This window comes from Penicillium paradoxum (genome assembly GCF_028828445.1).
Source record: "Penicillium paradoxum strain IBT 22861 chromosome Unknown utg000004l_segment0_segment0, whole genome shotgun sequence".
NCBI classification, from domain to species: Eukaryota; Fungi; Ascomycota; class Eurotiomycetes; order Eurotiales; family Aspergillaceae; genus Penicillium; species Penicillium paradoxum.
The window spans coordinates 3,685,409-3,713,297 of NW_026643182.1; the positions used below are offsets into that span (position 1 = coordinate 3,685,409).

Below are 27,889 nucleotides of genomic sequence, written 5' to 3' on the forward strand. Positions count from 1 at the left end.
TGCTTATCCGGTCCCACTCCGAACGTGGTCAATAGTTAAAGATGCCTGATCCTTATTTCCCTTTCGACAAATTTACGATTATAGTTACCCATCCCTAACGTCGACCAACTCATTTGCAGCACGATGGCTCTTGCGGCCATTAGTATCGAGGAAGTCAAGGCCTCGGTTGATGCCGCCCTTGACGCTCTACAACAGGAATTACGCGAACTCAATCATCAGGTAACTTCCTACTGCTATTTGGACTGCTCATAGGCTAACATAAGGCTAATACCCCGGTCATAATCCCTAGATCTGGTCCAACCCCGAGCTTGCCTATAGGGAGCATCGCGCTCATGATGCAATTTGTGACTTTCTTGAGCGACAAGGATTTACGGTTACTCGCCACGCCTATGGTCTGGACACCTCATTTGAAGCCCTGAGTGGAACGAGTGGGCGATTGATCAATTTCAACGCAGAATATGACGCTTTGCCGGGGATCGGCCATGCCTGTGGTCACAATCTTATAGCGACCAGCAGTATCGCTGCGTTCCTTGCGTTGTCATTCGCCATCACCAAATTTGGTATTCCAGGCCGAACCCAGCTGTTAGGCACTCCAGCCGAGGAAAACGGAGGCGGAAAGGCCAAATTGATTGATGCCGGCGCTTATACAAACGTCGACATCTCGTTAATGGCGTAAGGCCTTGTAAGAAAACAATCTGGAAATGCATGCGCTGATCTTGTTCCAAGTCATCCTGGACCGAAAAAACTATTTCCCGACCAGGAGGCATCCGATGGTATAGCCGGCACACTGATGAATGCGCGCAAGAACCTTCATTGTGAGCGTTTAAATCTTTCTTTTTGGGTCCCCTGCTGATTTTCGTTTTTCTTTATTAGGCGAATTTACTGGGAAAAACGCACATGCCGGTGGAAATCCCTGGGAAGGAATCAACGCTCTGGATGCTCTAGTCTCGTCTTATAACAATGTTGCGCTTCTTCGACAACAGCTTCTTCCAGATCAGCGGATTCATTGCGCTTTCTTGGATACGCCTAAAGTGGCGAACGTTATTCCGGACTATACGAAAGCTTTTTGGCAGGTTCGTAGTCCTACCCTAAAGGGATTGAATACTCTGATGGGCAAGATACGGAATTGTGTCGAGGCCGGCGCATTGGCAACGGGGTGTCAAGTCAAGATTGTTGAGTATGCTTGCGACTTTACCCAAACGGCCGATGGAAACTGTACTCACGCATCTGCTTCAAGGGATGAACTCTATACCGATGTCCGATTAAACGACACTCTTTGTGAACGCTATTACCTTCATATGGGACGGTATAACCGTCATGTGCTGAAGCGCCACGACAAAGTACTCACAGGGTCCTCGGATATCGGTGTGTGGGCTTGCATACTCTCTGTTGATCGATGCTAACTTCATGGATAGGCAATGTCAGCTACGAGACTCCCACACTACACACAATGTTTGCAATTCCCGCGCCTTTAACCTCCTTCCCACATCATCCAACATTTGCAGCTGCAGCGGGGACGGATGAAGCACATATCGAAGCATTGATCGTTGGGAAATCCCTCGCCCTGATCGGATGGGATATGGTCACCGAGCAAGCTCTGTATGATACAGCGCGACAACAATGGAGAGATGATATTGCGCGGGAAGATTAGATGTATGGCTCAAATACATGGGGGACATATCCCCTCGATCATGTTAGTCTTAGATATTCTTTCCTTGTAGTCAACCGAGACGTTCATTTTGGATCTTCCATTTCAATTGTATCTCGATTGGTTTCTAAGATTGCCAACATTAGCTCTGGAGAGTTCAGAATAGCCGCCATCTTCCTAGTTACCTCTAAGATCCCCAGATTTAGGCGAACAGGTGATTGTCCAGATGTCCAGAAAAGGAAACTGTCACCACCCTGCCCAAAGCGGACAGACGTCATCGATGACTCAGCCTCCCCACGTTCCAACCACCCCGGCCGTTATCTTATCGGCTTCGGCAGTGGGATCGAGCACTGTATCCGACTGCGCTTTCCAGTTCACCACTGTCAACATTTTCTCGTCGATCTCTCCGCTCATGCCTGCAGGCTGATCCTCACTGGTTCTAGAGCTGGGGGATTGACAACCCATGTCCACGCAGAGCTCCGGGCGTAATGGCCCGCGTTCGAAGAGTGGTAGGACATGTTTTCTAGTTTCTCAAACTGCCCGACTAACCTACCTTTCTATAGGCTGTAGTACCTGTCGTCGTCGCAAAGTCAAGTGTGGCGAAGAAAAGCCATTTTGCGGGCGCTGTTTAGCTCTGCGTCTCCATTGCGAATGGGGTGTCCCTGTGAAGCGTGGGCGGAGCTCTCAAATTCGACACCTTAAGCCTGCGACAAGAGATGCCGAAAAACAATGTTGGGCGACTACCAAGGCAGAGGGCCTTATAGATAGCCAACCAGATGCTCTTATTGCTACCTCCTCGCCAGCCTCATGGGCAGCTGACATTCTTCCCCTTGACACATTCCACCCCACGCCTATACCCACCCCCCTATACCGCTCCTTGAACGTTAATGCTACGTGCGGCAATTCCTTGATGCTCGATTCTCTTGATCGTCAATACTTCCAGTACTTCCCTTCTTCTTCGCTTGTCTTTTACTACATGAAAGACTGGAAGTGGAGCAGCTTCTGGTGAGTTTCTCGTTCTATGGATCAGAAATGGGGTCACCGTTACCCGCGCGACACTCCACAATCTTCACTCAGCTAATCGCGAACCCGGATAATCTAGCCATCTTTACGAAAGTCCAGCTGCATCCAATAAAATTATAATGCGAATGATATTGGCGCTCGCTGCTTGTGACATGCATCGCAACGGGTTAATTGTGCGCTCCCAAGACCATGGACGGTACCATTACAACCAAGCGGTTAAAGAATTCAGGCAGCTTCTCGAGACACCCCGCCAGGTCTCACTGGATGATGTAGAGACGGTCTTTGCAACCATGTTTTTGATGATAGCCTGGGAATGGCAGTTCGGACACTCGGTGCGCCATGTAAGAATGGCCTTCATATAGGGCTGATTGGTTCACCCTGAATCGCCAATGGACTAATGATTTTCCAGCTTCAACTTCATCTCCAGGGCGTGCGGTCACTCTTAGAAACACACCCCCGACTATTCCGCATAAAAGATGTCAATGACACGCTTTTGTCTCCTAAAACCAATGCCTCGTTCGATGACGCCAGGACCGTAGGCAAGGTCTCCTTCATTTCTGAACAGTTTTTGTTATGGATTCTGTGAGTCTTTCATCTAACTGCCATTGTATCCAGGCCTCAAACTTATGACAAATCAGATACATCGACGCTAGTTGCCGTCCCATGGGTCTCACGGAGTCTCTTAATGACTATGTCATACAGTCTCGCAATCCAGCTTTGCAGCCAGATCATCTTTATCGGTGTGCCCGTCTCTGGGGCCGATGCTTTTGGGGCGAATGGTACCCAGATGAGGAAGTTTTGGATGACATCGAAAATTATAGAGCTCTAGAACTATTACATGCTGGGTTTTGCCTACGCCATCGCACTTGGAAGGCCCTTATGGAATCCGCGGCTGGCACCGCTGATTTTGCCGAACCTCTCTTTCGGGAGACTCTCGCTATACGAGAGGTTTGTATGACCACTTTCAAACTCTAAGATGTTTACTAACTATGCTAGAAATTCTCCGACCTTTTTATCACCGCGAGATTTGCCGGTAGTATCTCCGCTCGACGGACAGTTAATACTATTTACATGGCTGTTTCTACCTTCTACTCTCAGATCTTGCTCCATCGTCGGCTTCTCTGGGTCAATGCTTTGCCCACCGGTGTTCACCACCAAGCTACAGCCGGAATCATTGACATTACCCGAAAACAATATTTGTCTGACCCAAAGCTCCTGAGGCGTCTGCAATGGCCGCTGCTGATGGCAGTGATTGAGACCAGCGATATAACACAACAAGTATGGCTGCGACAACGTCTATGGGAACTGCGTGACTTTCACTCTGAATTCATTTGGGCACATGAGGTCGCAGAGCAAGTCTTGGCCCAACAAGACGCGACACAGGGACAATTTGCTAATCTAGGCGAATTGTTACTAAAGCGTGTTCAAGTGCAGTGCAACCTGTGAGCTTTCATAGATCTACTATAAGTTAATGCTAATCGTTTATGTTCCACGTCGCTTTGCTTCTATTATCGCCTACTGTCCCCCCTAAAATACGCATCATAGGTCACCTCTCTCTTCCCTCTGGTTGCGTTTCCGACGGTAACTCAATCGTTCATCAAGTTGATCTTCCCATGCCTCATTCCAGCCCCAATCCAGCACTGGCCTATAATAGAACCAACACTGACCGAAATCAATCTCCTCCATATTCATCAATGGACTATCATGCTTCGCCTAGGTATAATAACTGCAATTAAGACTATATAGCCACTTCATCCCGTTTTTTTTTTTTTTAAAAAAAAAAGCTGTCTTCTCACTTTCCCCCACATCATCGGTACTCACTTGCATTCATTGTATGATTCCCCTTTACCTGTCAGTGGGTTGAGAGATCCATCTAAGCGACTGAGGCCATCAATGTTCCACAGGGGACCCCATACTTTGACATGACCTTTGGATTTCCAGTGTTTCCCCTAAGCTGGTCCAGATTTGACGGAAACGCAGTACCGCTGGCTACATTAATCGTGGCAAGCTTCTATCGGCAGATCTATATATATTCAAGGGCGGAGAATTGATAGAAATTTGGGTAATGCTGATGCACGTGTTGACAGCAGTCAAATATGATCGAAGCAGAAATAAATAACCATAACGAGTGGCACCAGTGATAGGCCCGGAATACCTAGATCAAAACATATGAACTGTATCAATCTTCGCATGATAACCGAAGCCAAATATTATTAACACTGCACAAGATGCTTGATATCACACACCTACACAGATACAAGCAGATGTCGATGGTGTCTTTCGTTTCCTCTCGACTATGATCTCATCAACCCGGTCCATCTCGACTATGCTCCTTGGATTTGCTTTCAATACTAGAAGTCCATGAGAGCCTAGTCATTGTCGATGTTACTATAGTCATAACTTCAACCTAAAATTGAGCGCTTTCTAATAATAAACTTGTTTCTTGCCAAAAGAAGTAGAAATCTTCTGAGACATTGCATATCTTTTGCGAACAGTGCCAGTTGTCTGGTAATCCATAGCGTCTCAAATGTACATTCACTTTAACTGTCACGTCTGCTGCATATTATGATTGGCGTTGAAGGAAACCAGAAAAGAAATTGCCGACTTCCGGATAGTCATCCAGGCCCAGAATGGCGGACACGTCTGAAGAATGTCAGATTTGTATGATATATGTAGTGGATAATTGCTTACATTGGTCTGGTCGAATGATGATAATAGCACCCTGTGCCGCATCAACGCCAAGATGTTCGTATGCCTGGCCGTGGCCGCTGTTGTAGCTTTCGTCGTCGTAATAAATCTTGTGTAGATCTAAGAATTCTAGATTAGAAATGGGAAAGATATCCGAAACCAAGAGAGCGTTACCTCTTGTTTGGTTTTTTCCAGAGACTGGGTAGAAGCACTCGGGAATTTGCTCTAACTCAACACCATGACGCTTTCCATGACCGACCAAGATGGTCTCAATAAGGCTGTCAGTGTCTTGATTCTTGGGTGTGAATGTGTGAATAGGCCCATCAGCTGCGGCCAAATATTCTCCCAACTGTAGAATATATTAGATGATGTTAAATTGTGGTTTGATAACGAGGAACGGACCTTGTTGAGCTTCAAGCGGTTTTCTGGTACAGCCAAGTCGCCCATAAAGGCCATGATACGCCATCGGCCATCAGACTTCAAAGCCTTCATCAGCTGTTGAGGCTTAGAGTCACAGAACCTCACGACCTGTGCGCTGGGCAGCCGCATGCCGACGACCACGTTTGAGGCAAGCTTTGTTGATTCCAGCGCAGAGGTGATGGGCGAAACTTCATACTTCGCTGTTAAGCCCGCAGTATATTTACCACATTTGATGAAGCCTTCTTGGAACTCAGCTGGAGAGGTAGCCGCTCCAGAAGAAAATAACTTGGAGAAATAACGATCAAAGTTGATCAGGTCAATCGCGACCTTTTCTCGTTCTAAGACATAGGTCTCCAGAAGTGACGGACTGGCCAGCCCAGTCAAGACCTCACCGAGCTTCCAACCGATGTTATAGCCGTCCTGTAAACTCACATTCATACCCTGGCCGGCTTTGGGTGAGTGTGTATGACAGGCATCACCGGCGAGGAAGACCCGATTATCCTTGTGGAAGAAGTCGGCATGTCGCTGGCCGATCGCATACGCTGACCACCAAACTGTCTCCACAAAGTCGACCTTGTAGGGGTGGAAAATACTTTGCGCCTGTGCTTGGAGGCTTTCTAGCGTCACCTCTTTGGGGTTAGTTCCTGGAGCAAGTTCAATGTAGAATCTTGTGAGATTGTTGCTCTCGCCCTCGCGGGGAATGATCAAGATGTTTCCTGAGTTCGAGCGAATAGTAGACTTCTTTCGGATGTCCGGGAAATTGGTTCGGGGTATCATGTCCATGACACCCCAGACGGCATCGGTACTGTCTCCGATCATTTTGTATCCGAGGGCTTTGCGCACAACGCTGTGTGCCCCATCACAAGCCTGAATAGTCGAGTCAACCAATGTTAACAATCCGAAATTGAGTAGGACTTACCAGTGCATATTTCGCTACAAACACTTCTGTCTTTCCATCCCTTTCCGCAGTCACCTTCACCGGATAGGCATCACGGTCTTCCGCAGAGGCGCTCTCAACCTTCACATCGGTCACGTTGTAGCCATAGTCGATTTGTTGGTCATTATAGTTCTTCATCAGCTCAATGAGCAGTCCGTTGATACGTGCTTGGTTCAGAATAACGTGAGGCTGGTGTGAGAGGCCCGGCTGGGTATCCGCCGTCCGACCTGTCCGCTTGATGGCGCCGGCGCCATCGTCGGCCCAGAAGTTCACCTCGAGAACATGGTATGCTTCACGCAGAAGCTCTTCTCCAATGCCGAAACTTTCAAAGATCTCCACGGTGCGGCATTGCACGCCATCAGCTTGGCCCATCTTCATGGGACCCTCGCGCCGTTCTAGTACTTTACACCGCACACCATACTTAGCAAGCCAGGTGGCGGCGCAGAGCCCAGCAGACCCGCTGCCGCAAATCAGAACGTCGAATTTCTCCATTGTCTCGAGTATGCAGTTTGGGAGTGCAATTACAACAAAGTCCGTGCATATATCGCCTTTTATGGTCCATTCGGTATGAGGTCCGGAAGCTGACCCGGGCAGCTCGGGATTCATTCCGGGAATTGATTGCGGGGGACGCTGGAGAAAGCCTCGGCCTTCGTTGTTTCTATGGCGATGCCTTGGACTGCCATTGTGTCAACCTCCGAGATCCAGGTCATGCCATAGCTCCCAGTTGGGGTGGGGAAGATGAGTTGGTCGGCAGTGAATAGCTCTTCGGGAGAAGTCTTCTGCCGGCTTAGCTTCACAGTGTAGAGAGTGCTGCTTACAGATGGATACCTGTAACAACGGAGGATCTGAATCGTTACTCTGTCCTCTTTGCTTTTTGTATGGCTTTTCTTTTGTATTCAAACACAAGGCGTATGCATCATTAAATCTGGTCTAAATCATTATATAATGCTCATCCTTTCCGCCCCTATTATCGAACCGAACGCCCGCGCCGGTGCAGAAATCGCATCACATCTTACAAGAAGTACTCGCTGCGCCCTGGCCGCGAGACTGGGACATGTCGCTGGTCATCGCCGACAGCACTGAACAGCTTGAACGTAGGTTTAAGATCCTCTCCAACCTCACATACAGAGGCAAGATTTCCACATCGATAGCAATAATTGGGCGCGCTCCATACTGTGACAACATTTTGGTTGTTGAAGTGGTATTTGTAGCCCTCATTGACCAGCTGGTGAGCGCGTGCGATCAGCGAGAGATCATTCACATGGCAAAACTCATCGGCCACTCGATCTCCGAATAACCATCCTAGAAACAGTCGTCAGCTATGCGCCCGTGGGAAGACCAATTGCCATGATGCTCACCTGCTCCTCGAGGACTGACAGCCCATGTCTCTACATCATCTGGATCAGACCACACAAGATCACAGAAAGCACCCTCGTGGGGAATCTCCTGTGCGCGGGCCACCACACGGACTTGATCCAATGTGCGAATCTCGGGGCTCAGGCCTCCGTGAACACATAGCACTTTGCCGTCGATAATAGCTCCCAGTGTCATAAAATCAAAGACCTGGCAACATGCCTTCCAAACCGAAGCACTGCCGTATTTCTGGAAACATTCCTCGTAGAAACCGTATACCTGAGTGATTTGGCGAGACTCGTGATTGCCACGGACCAATGTAACTCGGTCAGGGTACCTATTCCAACAACGTCAATGACACGGATACTTTATATCGATAGTATCAGAAGAGTCACACTCACTTTGCTTTGAGACAGAGTAAGAGCGTTAATGTTTCCAGACTGAAGTATCCACGGTCCACGTAATCACCCAGGAATACAAAGTTGCGATTGAGTTGCAGATCTGTGGATGTATCGCTGGTAGACCGGCTTCGCGCACTGGTATCTTCCTCTTCGTCATTGGGATTCACGCTGGGACCGCGAAGCTTCTTGCGGATTTTCGGGTCTGAGATGCTTGAGGGGGGTTCGATATCGGCAGAGGTGATTACGGAGGGGGATGTTTTCGGCGAGTCTGAGACCGTGCCATCAGGCATCCCGCCGGAAACTCGAAAAAGCTCCAGGAGGTCGTAGAATTGACCGTGGATGTCACCGCAGACTGTAACGGGTGTTGATACTGGTTGGATGTTTGATTCTGCGAATGAAGTCAGCATAAATGGCCAGGCATATACTTAGATACCACTTACCCTCCATCATGTATTCTTTCACGATCTCACAGAGTTGCTTCATATGTGGCTCCGACAGATACTTACAATCCTTCGCAGCCTCCAGCCACTCATCAGGGCCCGCATTGCGCTTGAGTTTGGCAGGACCCGGCTGAGGGATCTTGCTCTCTGGCATGATGGTAGAATAGAAGGTAGATGGGGAAAAAGGAGAGAAATACCGAAAGAGAGCGAGGGACTAGAGCAGAAGAAGATAGTCCAGAAGTGCAGTGATATTTCCCCGCAAGTCGAACTTCGCCCTTGGCCGCCTTCGTCCGCCGAACTGTTCAGCTGTCAATTTCACTTTTCCTTTCCACTTCACTTCTCTTACCTGCCTGAGAAAGTCGTGATTTGTGGAATTGAACTCATCCACTAACTTCCATCTACAGAGTTACTCTGGATCACTCCGCCGATCAGACTCCGGTCATCCTCTGTCCTACCTACCTGATGCCTTCGCGACCACACACCCCCCGTTCTCAGCGATAGAGCTCGTAACGCCGGATTTAAGGCCGCATTTGATCCATGAAATGGCCCAAATGGTTGGACATATTGATAACCTCATGCTTCGCTATTGATATACCTAATTTTGCAGTGGATCAATCTAGTCTTGAATCACAGTCATAACCCATTTCCCTATCTATCCTGGTGCACAAATTCCATTTACACAGAACCCATAGTCATGCAATCACCCATCAATTTTGCTCAAAAACTCGCTCACAACTTCCGCAAATGCTACAGGCTGCTCCACCATGGGTAGATGGCCTGCACGATCGATGATCTTAAGCTCAGCGCCTCCGCACAAATCCGCCGCCATCTTCTGCATTGTCTGGGGCAGGACACCGTCTTTGGCACCGGCGACAAAAAGGCCTGGAACGGTGGCAGTAGTCATGCGCTCGCGGATATCATAGGCACAGAGGGCCTGGACACTATGAGCAAAGCCCTTCAAGCTATTAGTGCGCACAGCCTCCTTGACGGTCGCGAGGACCTCAGGCTGGGTCTCGTATGATTCCGGCACGAACCAGCGACGAGTGGTGACTTCGGCTAATTCTTCACCGACAATCGGCTCTTTTGTTTCTGGGTCAGTAGCGCCTTCCTTCTCGCAGATGGCGACACGGTCACCCCATGCCTTGCGGTTAGATTCAGGGGCAGAAGAGTTGGTGTCACATGAAATGAAGGCTCCAATGCGCTCAGGGTAAAGCAGGGAAGTATTCAGGACGGTCACGCCACCTAGGCTAACACCGATTAAACGAGCTGCCTTGGGAGGAACACGTAGGGCGTCCAGCAATGCCACCAGATCAGAGGCCAGCAGATCAAGGTTGACAGGCTGCGTACCACTCTGCGAGTGTCGACCTCGGGTCAAATAACGCACGACACGATAACGTTGGTTCTGCTTCTGAGCGAAGAATGCATCAACGAAACGATCCCAGATGCTCCAGTTCACCAGGATAGAGTTGCTAAGCACGACGACTGGCGCGTAAGGGTCGGTGCTACCCTCTAGTCGGTAGGGAATTTCAACTCCGTCAGAAGTAGTGACGAAGGACTCAACCGCCGGGCGAGAAGTCGAGGGGAATGTGCGAGTGCGACCATCGTTGGAGTTCCATGGTCCCACAACATCCGGGGCAGCCAGCGAAGTGAGCTCACGCGGAGCAGGGCCAAAGGTGTAGTACCACTCATATACACGGCGTTTCTTCGAGGTGACAACCTCAGACATGAGACGTGATCCCCATGGAGTATTCATGGCAGCCTTGTGGGCATCACCCCCAAGCCCGTTAATGGGAGCATATTCGTGGAGAATGAGCGATTCGCGCGGGGCGGAATCAATTGCGGCAGTGACAAAACGGCGACTTCGGCGCCATCCAGGCACACGGGAGAGCATCTCAAAATGTTCCTCGCGGTACCATTTCTCTAAATCAGCTTCTTTGGCGGGGTCAGGATGAGTGACCACTCGGAGGGCGACGAGCACACTCCCCCGGGTTTCGGCATCTGTGTCGGCTTGTTCTTCCAGGGGGCGGAAGTTGGGACTGGTGCGTTCATCCGCCAGATCATACAGTAGACGACCGACATCAATTTGGGCCATAGTCTTCTTCTCCCGCTCGGTTTTGATGAGATCGGTTCTCAAATCCAAATAAGTCTTACGAGTCAACTCGTCCATGTCGGTAATATCGTACAAAGCCACATACTCGGGCTGCTCGCCATCGGTCGCACGGAAGCGGAAACCATTGGTGACGAAGGGCAATCGCAGGCGCAAAGGTCCATGTTCAGTATTATACCAATCATGAAACTGGGTGTCTGGTAGCGAGCCCTTGGGCTGCATTGTGACGTAGAGCAGACCAGGCGTAGGCATGATGAGAGCTGTCAGTTGTGAAGAGAGAAGATAAGAAGAGTCAAGTCCAGAAATGTCCGGGGGTTACGAGATATATACACAGGAAGAGATATAGAAGAAGATGTTTCCCCGGCACTTTGCCCCTCTTCCGGGTGCACACAACCGAACTTGACTGCCGGCTTTTATACTTCTCTCTTCTCTTCTCTCTCTGCTACTCCACCAGGCACATCTATTTCTCTTTCGATTCTACATCGTAATTTATACTCCATACACATTCAGGGATTCATTCTTCGTTTAGTCATACCAGATCGCATTCATCCCAAATCCTTGCTCGGGGATATCCACACGCGCCACGCGTGCCAGCTTCTCGTCGCGCCATCGGTACATCTCAACAAATCCAAGCTGGTCATCACAAAGTGCAAGCCACTCGTCACTGAAGTCACAGGGACTGACGGCATTGGAATGGCCACCGCTCGTGGAGGTAGGATTAATAAAAAGCTGGCGCTCGATCTCGCCGTGCGGGCCCAGCTTGAATGCGGTGATGTAGCCAGTCACATCGAAGTGATTGGATCGTGTTGTCGCAAACAGATATTCTCCGCCTTTGGTACAGAAAGTGACATCGCCGCGATACTTGTTGCGGGGGGTAGGCCTGGATGAAGACGGTCGGTTAACGGTCGGATTTGTGGAGAATCGCGGCACTCACCAGAGGGCAATAATGGATATGTGATGTGAGTGAATACTGGCTTGTGGGTTCGCTCATCGATCACATAGACTGCCAGTCGATTGCCGGCCTCCATCAGGGCATACAAGTACTTGCCGCTCGGGTGCATCTCAACCCAGCGAGGGTGATCGCCGGCATCAGGCGCCTCGAGACAATCCACCAAGGTCAATTCACCCGTCTGAGGATCCTTAATGTGTGTCCAAATCTTGTTGGCCGTGAGATCGGCGGAGTACAGATAGGTCTCCGTCGGGTCAAATACCATGCCGTGGATACCAGTGTTGGGAACGTATTCGTAGTTCTGGATGTTGCTGTCCAGCGCGCCGTCGGGCTTCACTGAAAACACATTACCGTAGCCAGCGTGGTTATAGAAGGGGTTGCCGTAAACATTGTAAGGCGGCTTCTGGGCGGCGAGCACGAAGATGGCACGGGTATTGGTCTCACTGCTGGCAGCGAGAGCTAGTGCGAAACGAAAAAAGAAAGGTCAGCGAGGAAGGGGAACCACTCTGCGTTCCGATTCTAGGACATACGGTGACCAGCTACTGGGTGCGAGACTTGGTGAACGATCTCAGTTGGACTGTTGACAGCGAAGCTATTCCACTTTTTCATGGCCGCGCCATATATCGCCTTTTTGTCGTGTGAAAAGGTCATCCATGAGATGGGCTCAGCTTCGGGGATGTCAGTCTTCTTGGCAAGCTCCAACGTGAGGGCCTCGTCATCGAATTGCACGGTGTAGATGCGCCCGGGGGCGGTCCAGGTACCGACCATCAAATGGTGCTTCATATTGAAAATTGACTGAGAAAATGGGTAAGATATGCAAGTAGATGTGAGAAAGCCAACGGATCATGTATTGTATAATAAGTGAATCTATTCCCACATCCCTACCTATGACCCGCATGCGGGGACATCGGCAGCGAGGGGCGGCACCCCGCGGGAGTGCCTTGGAGTCAGTGCCGACGTTGTTCACTGGGGGTATGGGGCTTGAATGAAAGATGCGATGGGGTTATCGGAACATATCTTGTACATGCCTATCATCCTCACAGATTTCACGCTTGTTTCTCCTTCTGTTGCGGTGGGCTACCGTTTAGATCGTATCTCACGTGCAGTACGGAGTATACAACATATATAACCCTTCCAAGGTGGCTTAAGAAGGCAATTCCACCATCGCGTCACATTCTACGGAGTATTCATATAGAGCATAGAGGGTATTGTGCATTTCATTGTTCTCAATTCTTATATCGTGTAGTCATTCGACTATCTCTTTGAACCACTTCAACATGGGTACATTGTGCAGAGTCACGTCTTCAGGTTGCCGGAGAAACGCTCCCCCACCGGGTAAGACATCTTCCAGCGTTCCCTTGCCCCTCGGCATCCGTCTTCGGTTGGGGTGATTGTCGAGGTGCCGTTAAATACATGGAAGCTGGACTATTCATGCACTGAATTGAGAATAGAAGCAATCCAATCTCAAATCAATCGCATTATTCCACACACCATGCGGCTGCCCTACGCCCCTTCCACTCCTCCTGCCGATGCGCCTGCCGACACCGCTGGCATTTATGCTCGCATCGCGGAGCGTAGAAACCCTCGCCCTTTGATCCCACTGGATCTCTCTCTCCTTCACAGTCCACCGGTGGCCGATGGCTGGAACAGCTTTATCGGAGCTATCCGGTCGCGTACTCTGGTTGACTCTGGTATCATGGAGCTGGCAGTCTGCCGTGTCGCCGTACTGAACAACGCTACTTACGAATGGAATGCCCACGCCCCATTGGCTCTGAAAGGGGGTATCACGCCTGATCAATTGCATGCTGTGCGTACACTGCCTTCAACTGCCGAGGGGAACATTACCGAGCTCGAGAGTAGCACACTCACCCCGCAACAACGTGCTGTGTTACGCTATACGGACCAGATGACTCGCACGATCACAGTCCAGGATGCAGTTTTTGCTGAATTGAAGACGGTGGGATACAACGACCGGGAGATCGTGGAGCTCACCACCGGTATCGCCGGCTACAATTGTGTGAGTCGGTTCTTGGTTGCGCTGGACGTGGGCGAGAATAATGACCGGGAGATGAAGAGCGTGGAAGAGTTGGTGAAGTCTCTGTAATAGCATCACCTTAGACATTGGGACGTGAGCCTCGAGCTTTGCTTGAGGCAAGAAACCACGCAACCTTGCCGCATGGCTTGAGAAAACAACACCGCCACGGCCGTGTAGATTTACGAGGGTTTAAAATCTAGCATATCCCGCATCTAGGCAACGAATAATGATGAATCAAATACTATTTCATTCAATATGGAAGCGCCAACTCCACCTACCACTGCATATCCTACCCCTCTGGTGTCCCTACAGGCACTGCGAGTAGTAGTCATTTTGCTTCTGGCAGTTGTAGGGGCTTGCACAGGTGGTTGACCCAGTCCAGCCAATTCCACCACATTGTGCATACTGAGCCGCATCAGTGGTGCTTGCACCAGTTGTAGTGGTGGTCTTGGTCGTAGCAGTACCAGTAGTGGTGGATGTGGTGATTGTCTCACCTGAGCCATTTGAGGGGAAATAATTCGCCAAAAGACTCATGTAGTAAGTATATCCCGTTCCGGATGGAGGCTCGAAGCTGTAAATGTAGTCCCCCCACCAAGGCCCGGCGGACCACCAGGAGGCGCCCAGCCATACATCACTGTTTTCTTGCAAGTAATCCAGCATACCTGTCACTGCGCTTTGGCAGACGGAATTGGCACCACCAGCAAATTCGCCTAAAAATGCTTTCTTGCCGTTGTCCTTGAGCCATTGCGTGGCAGCCACAACCCGCTCTTGACCAATAGTTGAGCTCACACAGGTCGATGATGTACCGGAACCATCAGAGTCAAGGTATTGGTGCATCTCATAAACGATCAAGTCCTGAGGGTCTGTCAAAGCTTTCATATTGTCATTGACGGCGGTCCACGTCCACGCTCCACTCCACGAATTTCCCTCCACGAAAATGTACTGCGATGTGGCGCCTGCAGCACGAATTGCGTTGATGGCAGCTTGATTGAGGTTCAACACCAGGGTCTGGTCCATCGAGTTATACTCATTGTCTGAGCAGTCAGTCAATGCATTACAGGCGAGAAGTGTCTCTCTCACTTGTGTCAAAGATGACTTTGTCATTTGATGCAAACTCGGATGCCAGCGTCGTCCAAAAGGCTGCAAAGTCACTGGTAGATGTGATAATATTGCCATAGCTATACGTAGAGATATGCCGTCAGCTCGATATCCTATAGCTTCATGTAGTCCTTAGAGCTCGCTTACTATCGGCCAAAGTTATGAGGATCAATAACAGCGTATCCACCGCTGGAGGTGATATAGTTCACAGTCTGTGACAGTTTCATCAGCATGCTAAGTTTGATGCATAGCCGCAAGTCAAATAGCTTACACTTCTCAAAGAAGCTAGATAGGTTGCATCTGGGTTCGAGGTCAGGCTTCCAGGAACTAGTCGCTCCATTGCAAAGGGGATGCGAAATAGATTCATTCCTCTACTCTGCAGAGTTTGAATCGTGGAGGTCGATGGCCAGATGTAATCCGTTCCCAATACTCCTGGCATGTTTCCACTTCCAAACTCGGCTCCGGCTTCATTCGTGCCGAACCCTATCCAGAGCGATACTTAGCAACCTACATCTCGATGTGTTGATCGGTACATACAGACAAAAGATGATCCTCGTTTGGATAGCGATTGACCTGGAGCTGCGAGCACTAAGCTCGTGATGCCAGCTATCGCAAGCAAGGAGGTAAACTGCATCTTTTCGGAAGTGTAATGAGAGATTTCTTGTATCTGATGGAATTCAATTGTACGGAGTAGCGGAGGGCGCAATAGGATTTATACCAAGTTAGAATGGATCAACAACGGCAAGGAACAAACATCCTGATCGAAAATAATCACTTCATGTTAACTTTATGAGAAGAAAACGTCCAAACTTCTTCTAGGACGTGGTAGCAAGCGCCCTCTCCCCGGAGTGAGATGGAGGGATGCCTTCTTCGGGCTCCCAACCGGCTGTCGGACCGCCGTCCGGACTGGAATGGGTTTGCAGAATAAATGCCTCCCTGAAGAGCCAAATAAAATGGTGACCAGATCGGGCACGGAATTTGAGATCCTTAGTGGCTCCAATCTCGGAGATGAGGTTATGTGGGAAGGGGACGCCACTGTACACGCTGTAAAGTTTGGGGTGCATTGTGCATGTCTGCCACGTACTTGAAAATGAGCATGAGATATACTCAATGTGAAACCCAACCAGTTATGATAATTGAAGCCCTTTCAGCAATGAGAGTCGATGGTTGCCAAGCACCGGATGTTTCCTGGCAGACAGCAACTAGCCTAAGCCTGTTTTAGGGATTGATCCGGCAGATGCACGGAGTAAGGGCTATAAGAGGACAAAACAACAGGGGACAAGGTAACATCGACCGGGATTTAGATATTCGTCATCTCTTTTGACGAATAGAAACACAGGACTCGGCCGCTGTTCCATATCATTTGCTGGCACTTGCACCAGTTCATGTCAAAACCCCGGACTAATCAATCGATCAGATTCTAAAAGAGAGATGATCAACAGCAATCATAGGAGTTCGCAGTTGACGATCAAAAGGCTTAGTTATTTGCTAATTGCCATGTCTACTGAGGTGTATTCAGGGTGATACCAGGTATTCCCCCCTGTCCTCTTCGGGTAATTAAACCACCTCCTGATTCCCCGCAAATGCAATTTCCCCACGAGACCACCCGACATATCCTAGGTACTTCTCAGAGTGGACTGGTTCTCCATGTACGCCACCTTCAATACCCCGTAGAGGTGAGGGCGTTATCATGGCTTGACTAGTCGGAGCATCCTCCGTCATGACACTTTCTGCATGAATTCTTCACGACGGACGAGCGCCACAAGCATTTGATCTGGCAGCCCAATGGGCTATACCGTGTCTCCATGGGCTGACATCATATTCCTGATGCGGGGGTTATATGCACCTCGGACATTCGTAGCGGATAAAAGTCCGTTTATAGATTCCTATAGGTGGAAGTCTAATATGGCACCAGTGGTTAGTACCTCTACACGTCGGTATCTATGTACACAACTCGGCCTACCTTGTATATTGGAACATGTCATTGAAATTGGAAAAAGAAAAAAGAAAAAGAAAAAGAAACACCTTGTGACTACATGTGCTGATGTATGTTTTGGGGCATTGCACACAAAAGAGACTCTTTAGTGTTTGTAGTCCGCATCAAAGCCTTGATCCGAACTAATAGAAATTCTTACGAAGCTTTCCAAGGAGAAACCTCGATGAAAACTTAAGATGTGAACATAAAAAAAGTCTGATTCAGTAAATACCTACGGACTCGCTTGTATTCAACAACAAACTCAGCACAACACGTCACCGTAACAATTTGGGACCAAACATTTCTCATCTTCACCACGGTGCCACATTCAACTGCGGGATTCCCAAGGATTACCTCTCTCTACCTACAGACACTGAGAATAGTAGTCATTCAGCTTCTCACAGGTATACGGGCTAGCACAAGTGGTTGCACCGGTCCAGCCAGATCCGCCACACTGCGCATAGCGAGGAGCGCCAGTGGTGCTTGGTCCAGTAGTAGTGGTACTGGTCTTGGATGTGGTTGTGGTTGTGATCGTCGCCTGTGTGGTGGTAGTGCCAGACCCCGGGCTGGTAGAGCTGAAAGTCGAGCCGAGAGGACCGACTTTGATGTTCGAGTAGATTACATAGGCATCGGCATGGTTGGCTTCAACGTCAGAAGGTTCCCCAGAGGAGATATCACAGCTCCCACGAGCAGCACCAGGAGTAGTAGAAGAGGCACTGGTGGGGTATGTACTGTCGAGCCACAGCATGTTGGCCGCGTGGTCATCCCAGAGACTCATCACCAGGACCATCCCTTCGTCAAGACCAGCGCTCATGCCGGCCATGCCGCCGTGCTTAGTGAAGACATCGGTGTCCTTGAATGCGGTCTTCTGAGCAGAGCAGAAGGAATCCGTGATAGAATTGCCGCTAACAGCACTGATGGTGGACTCAGACTGGGGAATGACCTGGCCATTTTGCACGTAGAAGCGCTTGATTTCTGAGAGTGTGCCGGTGGATGTCCCGTCGTTGGTGATAAACTGAGTCACCACGGTGAAGGGAGATTCAGTATCAACGATTTTGTTCGGACCATAGAAAGACTGGTTACCCATTCGGTACGGGTTGAAATCGCATCCGTCGGGGTCACAAGTACCGGAATAACGATCACTGCTGTATGTACCGCCACAGGCATCCCCAGTGCACCTAACTTGGGCCGGGGTGTCGCAGGGATGGGGTGTAAACGCGGTCGAGATCGAGTTGGCCTCCCAAATATCCATCTCTGCACAACACGAGCCATAATTTCCAGTACCAGCATTGACGTCATTGGGGGAGGGTTCCCATCCATCCACGTTGGCCTGTCCATTGATAAACTTGAGGTCACGCGGGCATTGTGCGTCACAATAGCCGGTACCGTACTTAGCACCGGCTTTGTTGGTAGGATATCTTGCCATGCCACCATCTTCGTCCATCGAGACGAAGTAGAGAGCACCGTTCAGCCCACAGGGAAGGTTCGAGACATCGACATCAAAGGTGAACTCTTGATTGAGCAAATGGAACATTTCGTATTTGCTGTCGTCCGCCATCAGGTAGAGACGCGAGCCGATGTTCTTCTGAGATGCTTGGGTGACGAAGTTCAGGCGCAACGCACTGCCACTAGCAGTGACACCATAGGTGCCCGAGTAATCGGCACCTTCCAGGGCGCAGTTTGCGGCGCAAGTAACATCATCCGGGCATAGGGTTCTATCCCAGTCATTTCCAGTATAGCAATTTGTGTAACCGCCAGTGTTGTGAACCCAACGCCAGTTAGCGTCGACGACAACCTTGCCATTTTGGGTAGTGCAACTGCCTCCGGTGGTGCACTTTTGCCAAGTGAGGGATGGATGGATTTCGGCAGTGCTGGTGCCCACTTGCTGTGCCTGTGTAGCACTGAGGAAGGTGGCCAAGAGCAAGGCACTTTTGTAAACGTTGAAGGAGAGAATCGAGGCCATGATGTCCAGAATGCGAAGATCTTGGATGCTTGGGGAGATGGTGGGATATCTGCAGACGAAACAGAGATATCGACCCTTTTATATTTGAAAAATAATATCCACCAAGAGATATGAAATGCTTCAAGTCCAGCTCCATATCACGGCTCAACGGTCCGTATGACCGTAGAACAAGAGGGCATTGTGTGTCCTAAAGTGGAAGTGCGAAGAGTACTCCGGGGACACGGAGGGCGTTCCTCAAACCCCACTGTGGAGGAAATGAAGACATCTCCACCAGGAGGCGCCCTGGTTATCGGTGTTACTCGTATGGCCCGGAGGCTACCCGTAATGGGCCACCTGTAATAACACATCGTGTCGCGTAAGAAGAATCACGGGTTGTTCACGTCGGTAACGAATGCCCTCCGAATGCTTGCTAGGGTTGACATTATACGGATGAACCAGCAGCGGCTACATGATCCGTCTCCGAACTAGCCAAGGGACCACGATTTGTTGCTCCAGAGTTCTATGAAACAAAAATGAAATAAAATAAAATAAACGGTCGGGCAATCCATACGAGGAAGGTTTCTCAGATCCGTGACGAGGTAGTCATTGCCGGGACTATGCAGGGGGATAGATCATTGGGATGTCTTGACACCCATCCTCGGTAAGTTGGCTACGCACACTAGCTCATTGGAGTGCAATGCTGCATTAGCGTACTCCGTAGTTGGGGTAATTTCGTTTCGTCACAAGGGTGGAGCAATGATTGCCGAGCTTTGGACTGATGCCTCTGCAGCATTCGTTTGCAGTCTCATGACTCCCACTGTGCCGGGGTGGCTTTCAGTTGACAGGAGAGGAAATAGAACCGGCTGCCTCTAGGTTGGCGGAATCTTTGTAACAATATCCAGTGTTCGAGTGATGAATACAAGACCCATTTCAAAGCACCCATGTAGATGACAGAGAAGATGTAGGCGAAGAAGATCGACTATCTGATATGTTGTCAATACGAAGTAGGAGTCTCTGAGGAACAAAGAAGTCGGACAAATAGATGCCCAGGTGCCGATCGCAGGATGAGTCATCGCCGAAACCGGTTCGGGTGGCATTCACCAAAAAAAAAAAAAAAACCAGGTCTTTTCAACATCTCCCAGCTATTGAAAGGTCTCTTGCGGATTCAACACCGTCGTCTCACTCATCATGTCTCCTAGCTTCATCTTGACCCTCTCCGGCCCTGATCGCCCTGGCATTGTCCACGCCGTTACTGCATTCCTTGTGCAGAACAACCTTAATATCATCGATTCGTCGCAATTCGGCGATCCTGCATCGGAACGCTTCTTCATGCGCACCCAGTTTGCCCTTGCTACCGGAAGTGATGCCACACCCGAGCTCGAGAAATTGCGCGCCGATTTTGAGCCCACCGCTCAATCTTTTGCGCTTAACTTCGAGATCAACCCCACCGTGAAGAAGCCCCGCGTGCTGATCATGGTCTCTAAGATTGGCCACTGCCTCAATGACCTGCTCTTCCGCCAATCTACTGGCCAGCTGAGCATCGAGGTACCGCTGATCGTTTCCAACCACCCGGACTTCGCTACCCTTGCGGCCACTTATAATATCCCATTCCACCATCTTCCTGTCACCGCGGAGACCAAGGCGCAGCAGGAAGCCCGCATTTTGGAATTGGTGCGCGAACACAACGTTGACTTAATTGTGTTGGCTCGGTATATGCAGGTGCTATCGCCAACCCTGTGCACTGCCATGTCTGGGCGCATTATCAACATCCACCACAGCTTCCTGCCATCCTTCAAGGGCGCCAAACCCTACCACCAGGCGTACGACCGTGGTGTGAAGATTATTGGTGCCACTGCCCATTTCGTTACTAGTGATCTAGACGAGGGCCCAATCATCGAACAGAACGTCGTTCGGGTCAATCACGGCATGAGTCCCAAAGAGCTGACCCATGCCGGTAGCAACGTGGAGAGCAACGTGCTCGCCACCGCCGTCAAGTATGTGACGGAGCGCCGCGTGATCTTAAATGGCCACAAGACTGTTGTCTTCAATTAAGCCATCAGATTTCGATCCTCCAACTATGCCATTTTCATTGTAGATTTGGCCACGATTAACCCTGTCCCCTTCAGCGACCCTTCCTGTGATACCTCAAACGATGAATGTTCTAGATAGTGGGATTGTTGAGAAGCAAAAGCGAATTAACGTAAATTTAGAGCTTGGATGTATATAATATAGCTCCATATCCATATTTCTTTTCTTTTTCTTTCTTTTGGTTTTAGAAAACACGAATTGAAGTCCCATCCACCCCACCCCTTAGATTGGATGTCAGCGGTTGCAGTTCTTCCAAGGTTGTGACGAGACTTATGCTCCGAAGAGAACATTCAAGAGGATCAGATCCGACGAATCTCAGTAGACCAAGTTCGTATTCGGTTACCTGGCGGGGAAGGCAGTAAAATAGCCGAAAACTGGGCGTTGACCTGTTTCAAATTTCCTCGTACCTGGGGGTCTCCAATCAATATGACTTATACGGTTGCTCCTCATCTTGAATACTTTACGATTCCCCTCGCCCAATTCGTGGCTGCCCGGCCTGAGTTTGAAGGGTTTGGTGTCGGCGCGTACATCTTTTCGCATGCCGATCCCATCCCGCGCGTTCTGCTTCTCCAGCGATCACTGAGCGACTCAATGCCTGGGTGCTGGGAGGGACCCGGGGGTGCATGCGAAGAAAGTGATCCAACAATACTCGATTCCCTTGTTCGTGAAACGCTCGAAGAGAGTGGGTTACACGTGTCTCGCGTTATTGACCTCGTGGCGGTAGATTGCTGGGAGCATCATCGCCGCAATAGCGACAAAATACGCATCATCAAATATTCATTCATTGTTGAGGTTCAAGAAGCGCTACGAGAATCCGCAAAACCGGAACAGGTGCCAACGCTCCAAATACCTGTTCGACTCGAAGCAATAGAGCACCAGAATTTCGATTGGGCAACGGAGCAAGACGTTCAGCTTTCTGTTCAGTCCTGTAATGGTCGATACAAACTCCCATTGTTCCCCACTGGGCATCAAGGCCTTAACATCCTCCGGGCTTTTGAACTGGCGAAAAATCGACAGAGCTAGGCATCGGCTGAGTATAGAATGACGACGAAATCTAAACCTCCGGAAACATGCTTCAATGCTGCTGAGGTCCCTTTCACTTGTATATCCGAGAGAAGATTGTACTCTGATACCGTATTTCGCCTCTGGATCTCTATGTTGTCCAATACCACTGGTCTAGGTTCTAGCCACGTTATTCTAAGCTCGTTATTCATTGGGCATTTGTAGCGCACACCCTATAACATAATCTCGTAAATGGTCGTTGCGATGATTACATGTACCTACATACATATATCTAGGTAGAAGCTAGCCCCAAGCCAATGAGCCTGCGCGAAGTCTGACGCAAAAGAAGGTATATATAACAACCAAAGGCCAGCCCGACCCTCCACAGGATACGGGGCGACCAAAAGCCAAAGCAGGAACGTCTGAAGTTGCTACCTAAATATGGAGGTAGGTGGTTCTCAATAAACCATATGATATGGAACCTGGTGCCATATTCAAGATCTGGCCGTCGCAGAGCTGGAGCTGGATTTGGATGACCGAGTCTGGATTTCACCAGGCATCGGCTTGCGAGCCCATACCTTTCTCCTGTGATGGCGGTCAATTAGGCGACCGAGGAATGTAACACCAATGAACACTTACGCTTTGTGATAGGCATGGTAATAAGGATTTTTTAGTTCAGTGCGAAGTTTCGCACAGTATACATACACTTGATCCTTAGTCCAGGGCTCGGGGTGACCAAACTTGGTTAGCAGCCACATGCACCATCCTTCCATACCCGACATCCAGTGTTGGCAATTAACCACACCCGCCTCTTTGAATTTCTGGTCTCTGGGCCAGGGCCCAATGGGCCATTTGTAGACCTTTTCGTGTACGTCGACGAATCCTGCATTCCTGATGCTCTCCGACATAGTGAGGAGGATATCGCAAGGGCGACCGGCGAGATCACCACACTTTTTCATATAGGGACCCCAAGAGGCCAAGGCACTATCTCCCGGGAGACTGTTATCATCACTGGTGATGAATGGACCGACCTCGAGCTGCTCAATCCATCCACCGGGTGCCATTTTGCTGTTGTGCGGTCAGATTGGCTGAGACAGTTTCGGCAATAGACCTACTCAAAGCATTGTTGGTACACACGGTCCCACTCAAAGGAGTCAAACGATCCGATCATATTGCGCATGTGGATGAGATCGAATTGCTCGCGCCATGTCCACTCTTGAAGCACATCGTCAACCTCAATAACGCAATTGGGTGGCATCCAAGTAACCGGGGGAGGAAAGAGATCAACACCTCGAACAGTCGCATTAGGGAACATATCCGCAACATCGCTAGCAATATTTAGTATTGGCTTTTGTCGCATCATAAGGGTCCGGCATACATAGCCCAAGTCCCCTTTCCTGTGCCAATATCAAGGATCTGCAATGGGCGTTCTCGGTCTGCTCCGACGGGCGACCGAAACAGAGGATTATCTCGATCTGAATCTAAGATGAGATCCACCAGGTGGCTGCAATCGTGAGAGAATGTTGCGGCCGGGAATAGGAATTGCATCATACCCTGCTTCATAGGTCTCGAATTGTTGTTCATCGGACGGAACACTATGAGGAATGAGTCTGGTTCTATTCTGCTTTTGATGTTCTTTTCTTTGCTGCTGCTGTTCCTTTTTTCCTCAGGAGAAAAGAAGGAAAAGACCAAAAAAGACCAAAAAAGACCAAAAAACGCACCACGTACCAATATTCCTTTCTTGAGAGAGTTTGATATCTAGATGCTCATTAGAGATCGACGCGCCAACCCAAAGAGCATTTCTCATTTCTTACCGCCTCCCATTATCCATCAGACCACGATAAATCGACGACCCGATCGACGTGGTTTCGCTAGTGAGATGTGAATATCTCCATGGATCGGAAGACATAAGACGAGGCCACTCACGACTGCCAGTCATCGGGGCTATAAGGGCCTTCGACCGCGCTGTACAAAACTGGATCTACGGCAATAGTGTCCATCTTCAGCGTTGGTCAAGAACAAGAAGAATGAGAAGAATCAAAATAAAGACCAATTTAGCCCCGCACAAGCCAACCTGCCATTCCACCGTTTTTCCCCTGCGAAGCCGTTCATTGGTCGCGGAAATCCTGCAACTTTTGTCGGAAACCTTGCGTCTGCTCCACACGGGAGCACTGCCAGCGTTCCCCCGACACCACGATTGGTGACTTCGGAGGATGACCCACGAAGTACTACCACTGCACTTGGATCTCGGGGCATCGCCCACGGAGTACTATAGGGCTCACTGTACGTTCATGTTCCGGTCCAGCTACATTCGGCTTGCACCGAGAGATCCCGAGTGAGCAATGGGTGTAGATGGTCTCACAACACCCAAAGACCTATACGCGTACCTATATATCATCAGATATACACACCGGGCTTCGATGTCCACGGCAAAAGTACCAGTTGACGGAATTTCGGCGTCACTTCCTCACTTCCCGCGGTGGGGTTAATGGCACCCCTGAAGTACGACCTACAGGTGAGTACGGAGGACTCCATATCCGTAGCTCCTCCGTACATATGCTCCTGTGCCCGGATAAATCATTCGCTAGCAGGCCATTTTGCATCCTGGTTAGAAGCACGGAGCACTCCATGGATTGAACTCCAATATCGTTACGCTTAACACGGTGAGCCCAGGTGGGTTGAAGCATATAGTCATGGTCGTGGGCAGATTGGCAAGGAATGAGATTTTGAGTTCGGTGCTCATGATATCTGAAGTTTCATTTGGAAAATCTCGTGTTCACATGCAGTTTCATCCGAACCCACCAGGGCAGCGGAATGGAAAGCGGACGCGCCCGTGCTCCGATAAAGCAAGCCGAGATTGGATGTCCTCACTCCACCCCCAACAATGATTTCTGGAACTTTGATGCTCTGAGAATTGTCCTGAGAGTGTTGTTGTGCCTCCTTCCAACGCACCAGCCTTTGCAGCTTGTCCACACAGTCCGTGGCCTTTGTCCCTGAAGGCCCGCCATTGGTCAAAATCGAGGCAAAGCCACAGTTCATGATGTCGGTCAACGCGTTCTCCCAGGAGGACTCGGGAATGGTATCAAACGCACGATGAAATGTGCAGGGTCGTCCGGCTATTTGGACAAGCTCCTTATTACGCGGTACATCGATCCAAGAGTTGGTTGGATCACGCGCGTTCTCCGAGCATCGCTTCAAAATCCCGAATACGAAACCATCAGCTCCGTGGGATTTGAGGGAAACAACGGTTTTTTTCATCACCTCAAATTCCGAAGGTTCGTAATAGAAGTGGTCGGCGTGTGGTCGAATCATCGCATAAATTGGGATTGGGATTGCCAGCTGTGACTTCAATCGTCGGAGAATCGCAGTGTCGGCCGAGAGACCCCCCAAGTGGTAATCCTGGCATAGCCTTGAGTCAAGTCAGTGATATGAAGGAAGAAGATTGCAAGGGCCCAAAAACACCAAAACCACAAAACAACAAAGGAGACAATCAGATGGCATGCCTGCAGACACATATTCCGAGGCTACCATCGTCCAATACTGACTCGATGCGATCTGCTCCTGCTTTTACAGCAATCAGGGCTGATTCCAAGTTAAAACAAGCGATCTCCAAGGTCGGCGGCTCAGAATGGAGCGGATTCATGACTCAAGGTGATATTATCGTGGGTCAGTATGTTGTAAAGGTGAGAAGATGGCCCCAGCAGCCCGAGGAAAACAGAATGCTGGACGATTTACAGGTCAGGGCGTTGCCTCAGTTACCTAGGTGCAACGAGGCACAATCATAACGTGCAAAATTATTTCTCAATCCCTCATGAGCTTGGAATACGGTCGGTATGGAGGGAGATACCTCCGTCCAGGACTCTTGTTCGTAGAGCGGGGAGAGATGTGTCGAAGCGACGTGAGACCAGAGCAACATAAACCCATCCCAACTCTGGTCTACCGTCACGAGTTCTACGCGCAGCTTCAAAGTAACGAGCACGCCCGCTTCGCATTTAATCTCAAGACATCCATTTGAGAATGCCGCAACACCCAGTAATCGCGATCGCAGGACTTGCCTGTGAGACGTCCGGGTTTTCCCCGCTCGGACACTCGGCGGGGCATTTCATCCACGCCGCGGCCCAGAGGTGATTGAAGAGTACGGCTTTCTGCACCGTGGCACCCGTCTAGGAAATGCGGCAGACTGGAAAGGAGCACTCATAGGCCATGCACTCCCAGGGGGAATCGTGGTTCGTGCCGATTTCGAAGCACTCTCCAGCGAGATCGTAGACCGCTTGGCAGCGATAGTCGCATCAACACCCATCGATGGACTCTGGTATGATATCCATGGAGCAATGTGTGTGGAGGGAATGGAAGATGCTGAGGCAGAGCTTCTCCGCCGGATTCGGAGTGTGATCGGTCCAAAAGTGTTGGTTTCGGCGTCGATGGATTTACATGGCAATGTGTCGCGAGAGCTGGCCCACCAGACCGATCTGATTACTTGTTATCGGATGGCACCGCATGAAGATGAGCTAGAAACCAAGGAACGCGCGTGTTGGAATCTTGTTAACGTTTTGACCTCACGAAGGGACGCCGTGGAAATGATCAGACCGTTCAAAGCATGGGTCCCAATCCCTATCTTGCTACCGGGCGAGCAGACTTCGACACGCAATGAACCAGCGAAAGGCCTGTATGCGCTTATTCCTGATATCGAAGCAACGGAAAACATTCTTGATGCAGCCATTTGGGTTGGATATGCGTGGGCAGATGAACCACGAAATCATGCGGTGGTAATGGTAACAGGCTGGGACAAGACCGCTGTCACGAAAGCGGCGAAGCGACTTGCATGTTTGTTTTGGGGAGCTCGCGAAGAATTTCATTTCGTGGCGCCAACCGGCTCGTTGTCCATATGTATTGACAGTGCTTTGGCATCGCCAAAGAGACCGTTTTTCATCTCTGATTCCGGGGACAATCCCACCGCTGGGGGATCGGGCGATGTAACTTTCGGCTTGCTTCATCTCTTGAAGAGACCGGAATTTTGGGAAGCAACCGGTCCAACAGTCATTTACGCCAGTCTTCCCGGGCCCCAGGCAATTGATATTATCATCAAGGCCGGCGTAGGGGCTGTGGTGACTGTCACTGCTGGGGCACAGATCGATGATATGCATGCAGGGCCCGTCACAATGACTGGAAGGGTTCATTCCATCCGGTATGGGGATCATGACGCTGGAATTGAAGCGGTCTTACAGGTTGGAAGTGTGTTTACAATCCTGACCAAGCTACGCAAGCCATATCACCACGAGAGTGATTTTACTGGTCTCAATCTCAATCCTCGATCGACTCACATCGTGATAGTCAAGATTGGATACCTTGAACCCGAGCTATTTGACATGGCTGCAGACTGGATGCTGGCATTGACTCTGGGCGGCGTTGATCAAAATCTGCAGCGTCTTGGGCACCGACGAATTCATCGTCCAATGTGGCCCTTGGATAAAACATTTGATGGGACTCCACCCCTCGACCCATATTTGATTCCATTGGCCGATAGCCCATTCGAATCGGCGGGTGAATGAAAGCAGTTGGTAAAGACGGTCTGCAGCCGGTTGCAGAGATTGTTGAGATATCTCGAGATGGGACTGGGTTTGTAGCCCAAGGGTTCGAACTATCCTTCGGACCAAAGGGAAGACCAAATATTACGAGTGTATTGTCTATTTATAATGGCAATTAGGAAAAAAAAGCAATAATCAGACGAGCAAACACAACACAAGCGAGGGTTTCCGCGGTACCCCGTACGAGATTGAGATTTG

General features: G+C 49.9%; 14 protein-coding genes across 14 annotated transcripts; 6 read left to right on the forward strand and 8 right to left on the reverse strand.

Moving 5' to 3' along the window:
* Positions 1-123: 123 nt before the first annotated feature.
* On the forward strand, positions 124-1,651 carry N7457_005048 (M20 family metallopeptidase; the record flags this gene model as incomplete). The annotated part of the gene is made up of 5 exons (XM_057176093.1): positions 124-219; positions 290-672; positions 727-815; positions 874-1,365; positions 1,416-1,651. The coding sequence occupies 5 exons, from the start codon at positions 124-126 to the stop codon at positions 1,649-1,651; spliced, it is 1,296 nt and encodes a 431-aa protein (XP_057033140.1).
* Positions 1,652-2,111: 460 nt separating this feature from the next.
* Positions 2,112-4,117, forward strand: N7457_005049 (Zn(II)2Cys6 transcription factor; the record flags this gene model as incomplete). The annotated part of the gene is made up of 5 exons (XM_057176094.1): positions 2,112-2,653; positions 2,751-3,012; positions 3,081-3,253; positions 3,310-3,619; positions 3,668-4,117. The coding sequence occupies 5 exons, from the start codon at positions 2,112-2,114 to the stop codon at positions 4,115-4,117; spliced, it is 1,737 nt and encodes a 578-aa protein (XP_057033141.1).
* A 1,117-nt stretch (positions 4,118-5,234) lies between these two features.
* N7457_005050 (putative phenol 2-monooxygenase) lies at positions 5,235-7,208 on the reverse strand (the record flags this gene model as incomplete). Its single annotated transcript, XM_057176095.1, has 4 exons — positions 5,235-5,314; positions 5,363-5,708; positions 5,762-6,646; positions 6,699-7,208. The coding sequence occupies 4 exons, from the start codon at positions 7,206-7,208 to the stop codon at positions 5,235-5,237; spliced, it is 1,821 nt and encodes a 606-aa protein (XP_057033142.1).
* Positions 7,209-7,728: 520 nt separating this feature from the next.
* sitA (TOR signaling pathway phosphatase SitA) lies at positions 7,729-9,064 on the reverse strand (the record flags this gene model as incomplete). The annotated part of the gene is made up of 4 exons (XM_057176096.1): positions 7,729-8,018; positions 8,075-8,406; positions 8,471-8,858; positions 8,911-9,064. 4 exons carry the CDS (start codon positions 9,062-9,064, stop codon positions 7,729-7,731), a joined length of 1,164 nt encoding a protein of 387 aa, XP_057033143.1.
* Positions 9,065-9,610: 546 nt separating this feature from the next.
* On the reverse strand, positions 9,611-11,269 carry N7457_005052 (putative alpha/beta hydrolase; the record flags this gene model as incomplete). Its single annotated transcript, XM_057176097.1, has 1 exon — positions 9,611-11,269. The coding sequence occupies one exon, from the start codon at positions 11,267-11,269 to the stop codon at positions 9,611-9,613; it is 1,659 nt and encodes a 552-aa protein (XP_057033144.1).
* A 273-nt stretch (positions 11,270-11,542) lies between these two features.
* On the reverse strand, positions 11,543-12,749 carry N7457_005053 (lactonase family protein; the record flags this gene model as incomplete). Its single annotated transcript, XM_057176098.1, has 3 exons — positions 11,543-11,897; positions 11,948-12,425; positions 12,497-12,749. The coding sequence occupies 3 exons, from the start codon at positions 12,747-12,749 to the stop codon at positions 11,543-11,545; spliced, it is 1,086 nt and encodes a 361-aa protein (XP_057033145.1).
* Positions 12,750-13,458: 709 nt separating this feature from the next.
* On the forward strand, positions 13,459-14,070 carry N7457_005054 (carboxymuconolactone decarboxylase family protein; the record flags this gene model as incomplete). Its single annotated transcript, XM_057176099.1, has 1 exon — positions 13,459-14,070. The coding sequence occupies one exon, from the start codon at positions 13,459-13,461 to the stop codon at positions 14,068-14,070; it is 612 nt and encodes a 203-aa protein (XP_057033146.1).
* Positions 14,071-14,307: 237 nt separating this feature from the next.
* Positions 14,308-15,733, reverse strand: egl2 (putative endoglucanase; the record flags this gene model as incomplete). The annotated part of the gene is made up of 5 exons (XM_057176100.1): positions 14,308-15,035; positions 15,082-15,179; positions 15,247-15,311; positions 15,371-15,582; positions 15,637-15,733. 5 exons carry the CDS (start codon positions 15,731-15,733, stop codon positions 14,308-14,310), a joined length of 1,200 nt encoding a protein of 399 aa, XP_057033147.1.
* A 1,705-nt stretch (positions 15,734-17,438) lies between these two features.
* cbhB (putative 1,4-beta-D-glucan-cellobiohydrolyase) lies at positions 17,439-19,037 on the reverse strand (the record flags this gene model as incomplete). Its single annotated transcript, XM_057176101.1, has 1 exon — positions 17,439-19,037. The coding sequence occupies one exon, from the start codon at positions 19,035-19,037 to the stop codon at positions 17,439-17,441; it is 1,599 nt and encodes a 532-aa protein (XP_057033148.1).
* A 1,167-nt stretch (positions 19,038-20,204) lies between these two features.
* On the forward strand, positions 20,205-21,068 carry N7457_005057 (formyltetrahydrofolate deformylase; the record flags this gene model as incomplete). The annotated part of the gene is made up of 1 exon (XM_057176102.1): positions 20,205-21,068. One exon carries the CDS (start codon positions 20,205-20,207, stop codon positions 21,066-21,068), a length of 864 nt encoding a protein of 287 aa, XP_057033149.1.
* Positions 21,069-21,530: 462 nt separating this feature from the next.
* Positions 21,531-22,127, forward strand: N7457_005058 (NUDIX hydrolase; the record flags this gene model as incomplete). The annotated part of the gene is made up of 1 exon (XM_057176103.1): positions 21,531-22,127. The coding sequence occupies one exon, from the start codon at positions 21,531-21,533 to the stop codon at positions 22,125-22,127; it is 597 nt and encodes a 198-aa protein (XP_057033150.1).
* Positions 22,128-22,600: 473 nt separating this feature from the next.
* On the reverse strand, positions 22,601-24,106 carry N7457_005059 (class I SAM-dependent methyltransferase; the record flags this gene model as incomplete). The annotated part of the gene is made up of 8 exons (XM_057176104.1): positions 22,601-22,691; positions 22,746-23,174; positions 23,222-23,434; positions 23,485-23,610; positions 23,660-23,701; positions 23,835-23,864; positions 23,921-23,977; positions 24,033-24,106. The coding sequence occupies 8 exons, from the start codon at positions 24,104-24,106 to the stop codon at positions 22,601-22,603; spliced, it is 1,062 nt and encodes a 353-aa protein (XP_057033151.1).
* A 739-nt stretch (positions 24,107-24,845) lies between these two features.
* Positions 24,846-25,418, reverse strand: N7457_005060 (copper homeostasis protein CutC; the record flags this gene model as incomplete). The annotated part of the gene is made up of 1 exon (XM_057176105.1): positions 24,846-25,418. One exon carries the CDS (start codon positions 25,416-25,418, stop codon positions 24,846-24,848), a length of 573 nt encoding a protein of 190 aa, XP_057033152.1.
* A 1,019-nt stretch (positions 25,419-26,437) lies between these two features.
* N7457_005061 (Microcystin LR degradation protein MlrC) lies at positions 26,438-27,655 on the forward strand (the record flags this gene model as incomplete). The annotated part of the gene is made up of 1 exon (XM_057176106.1): positions 26,438-27,655. One exon carries the CDS (start codon positions 26,438-26,440, stop codon positions 27,653-27,655), a length of 1,218 nt encoding a protein of 405 aa, XP_057033153.1.
* Positions 27,656-27,889: the final 234 nt, after the last annotated feature.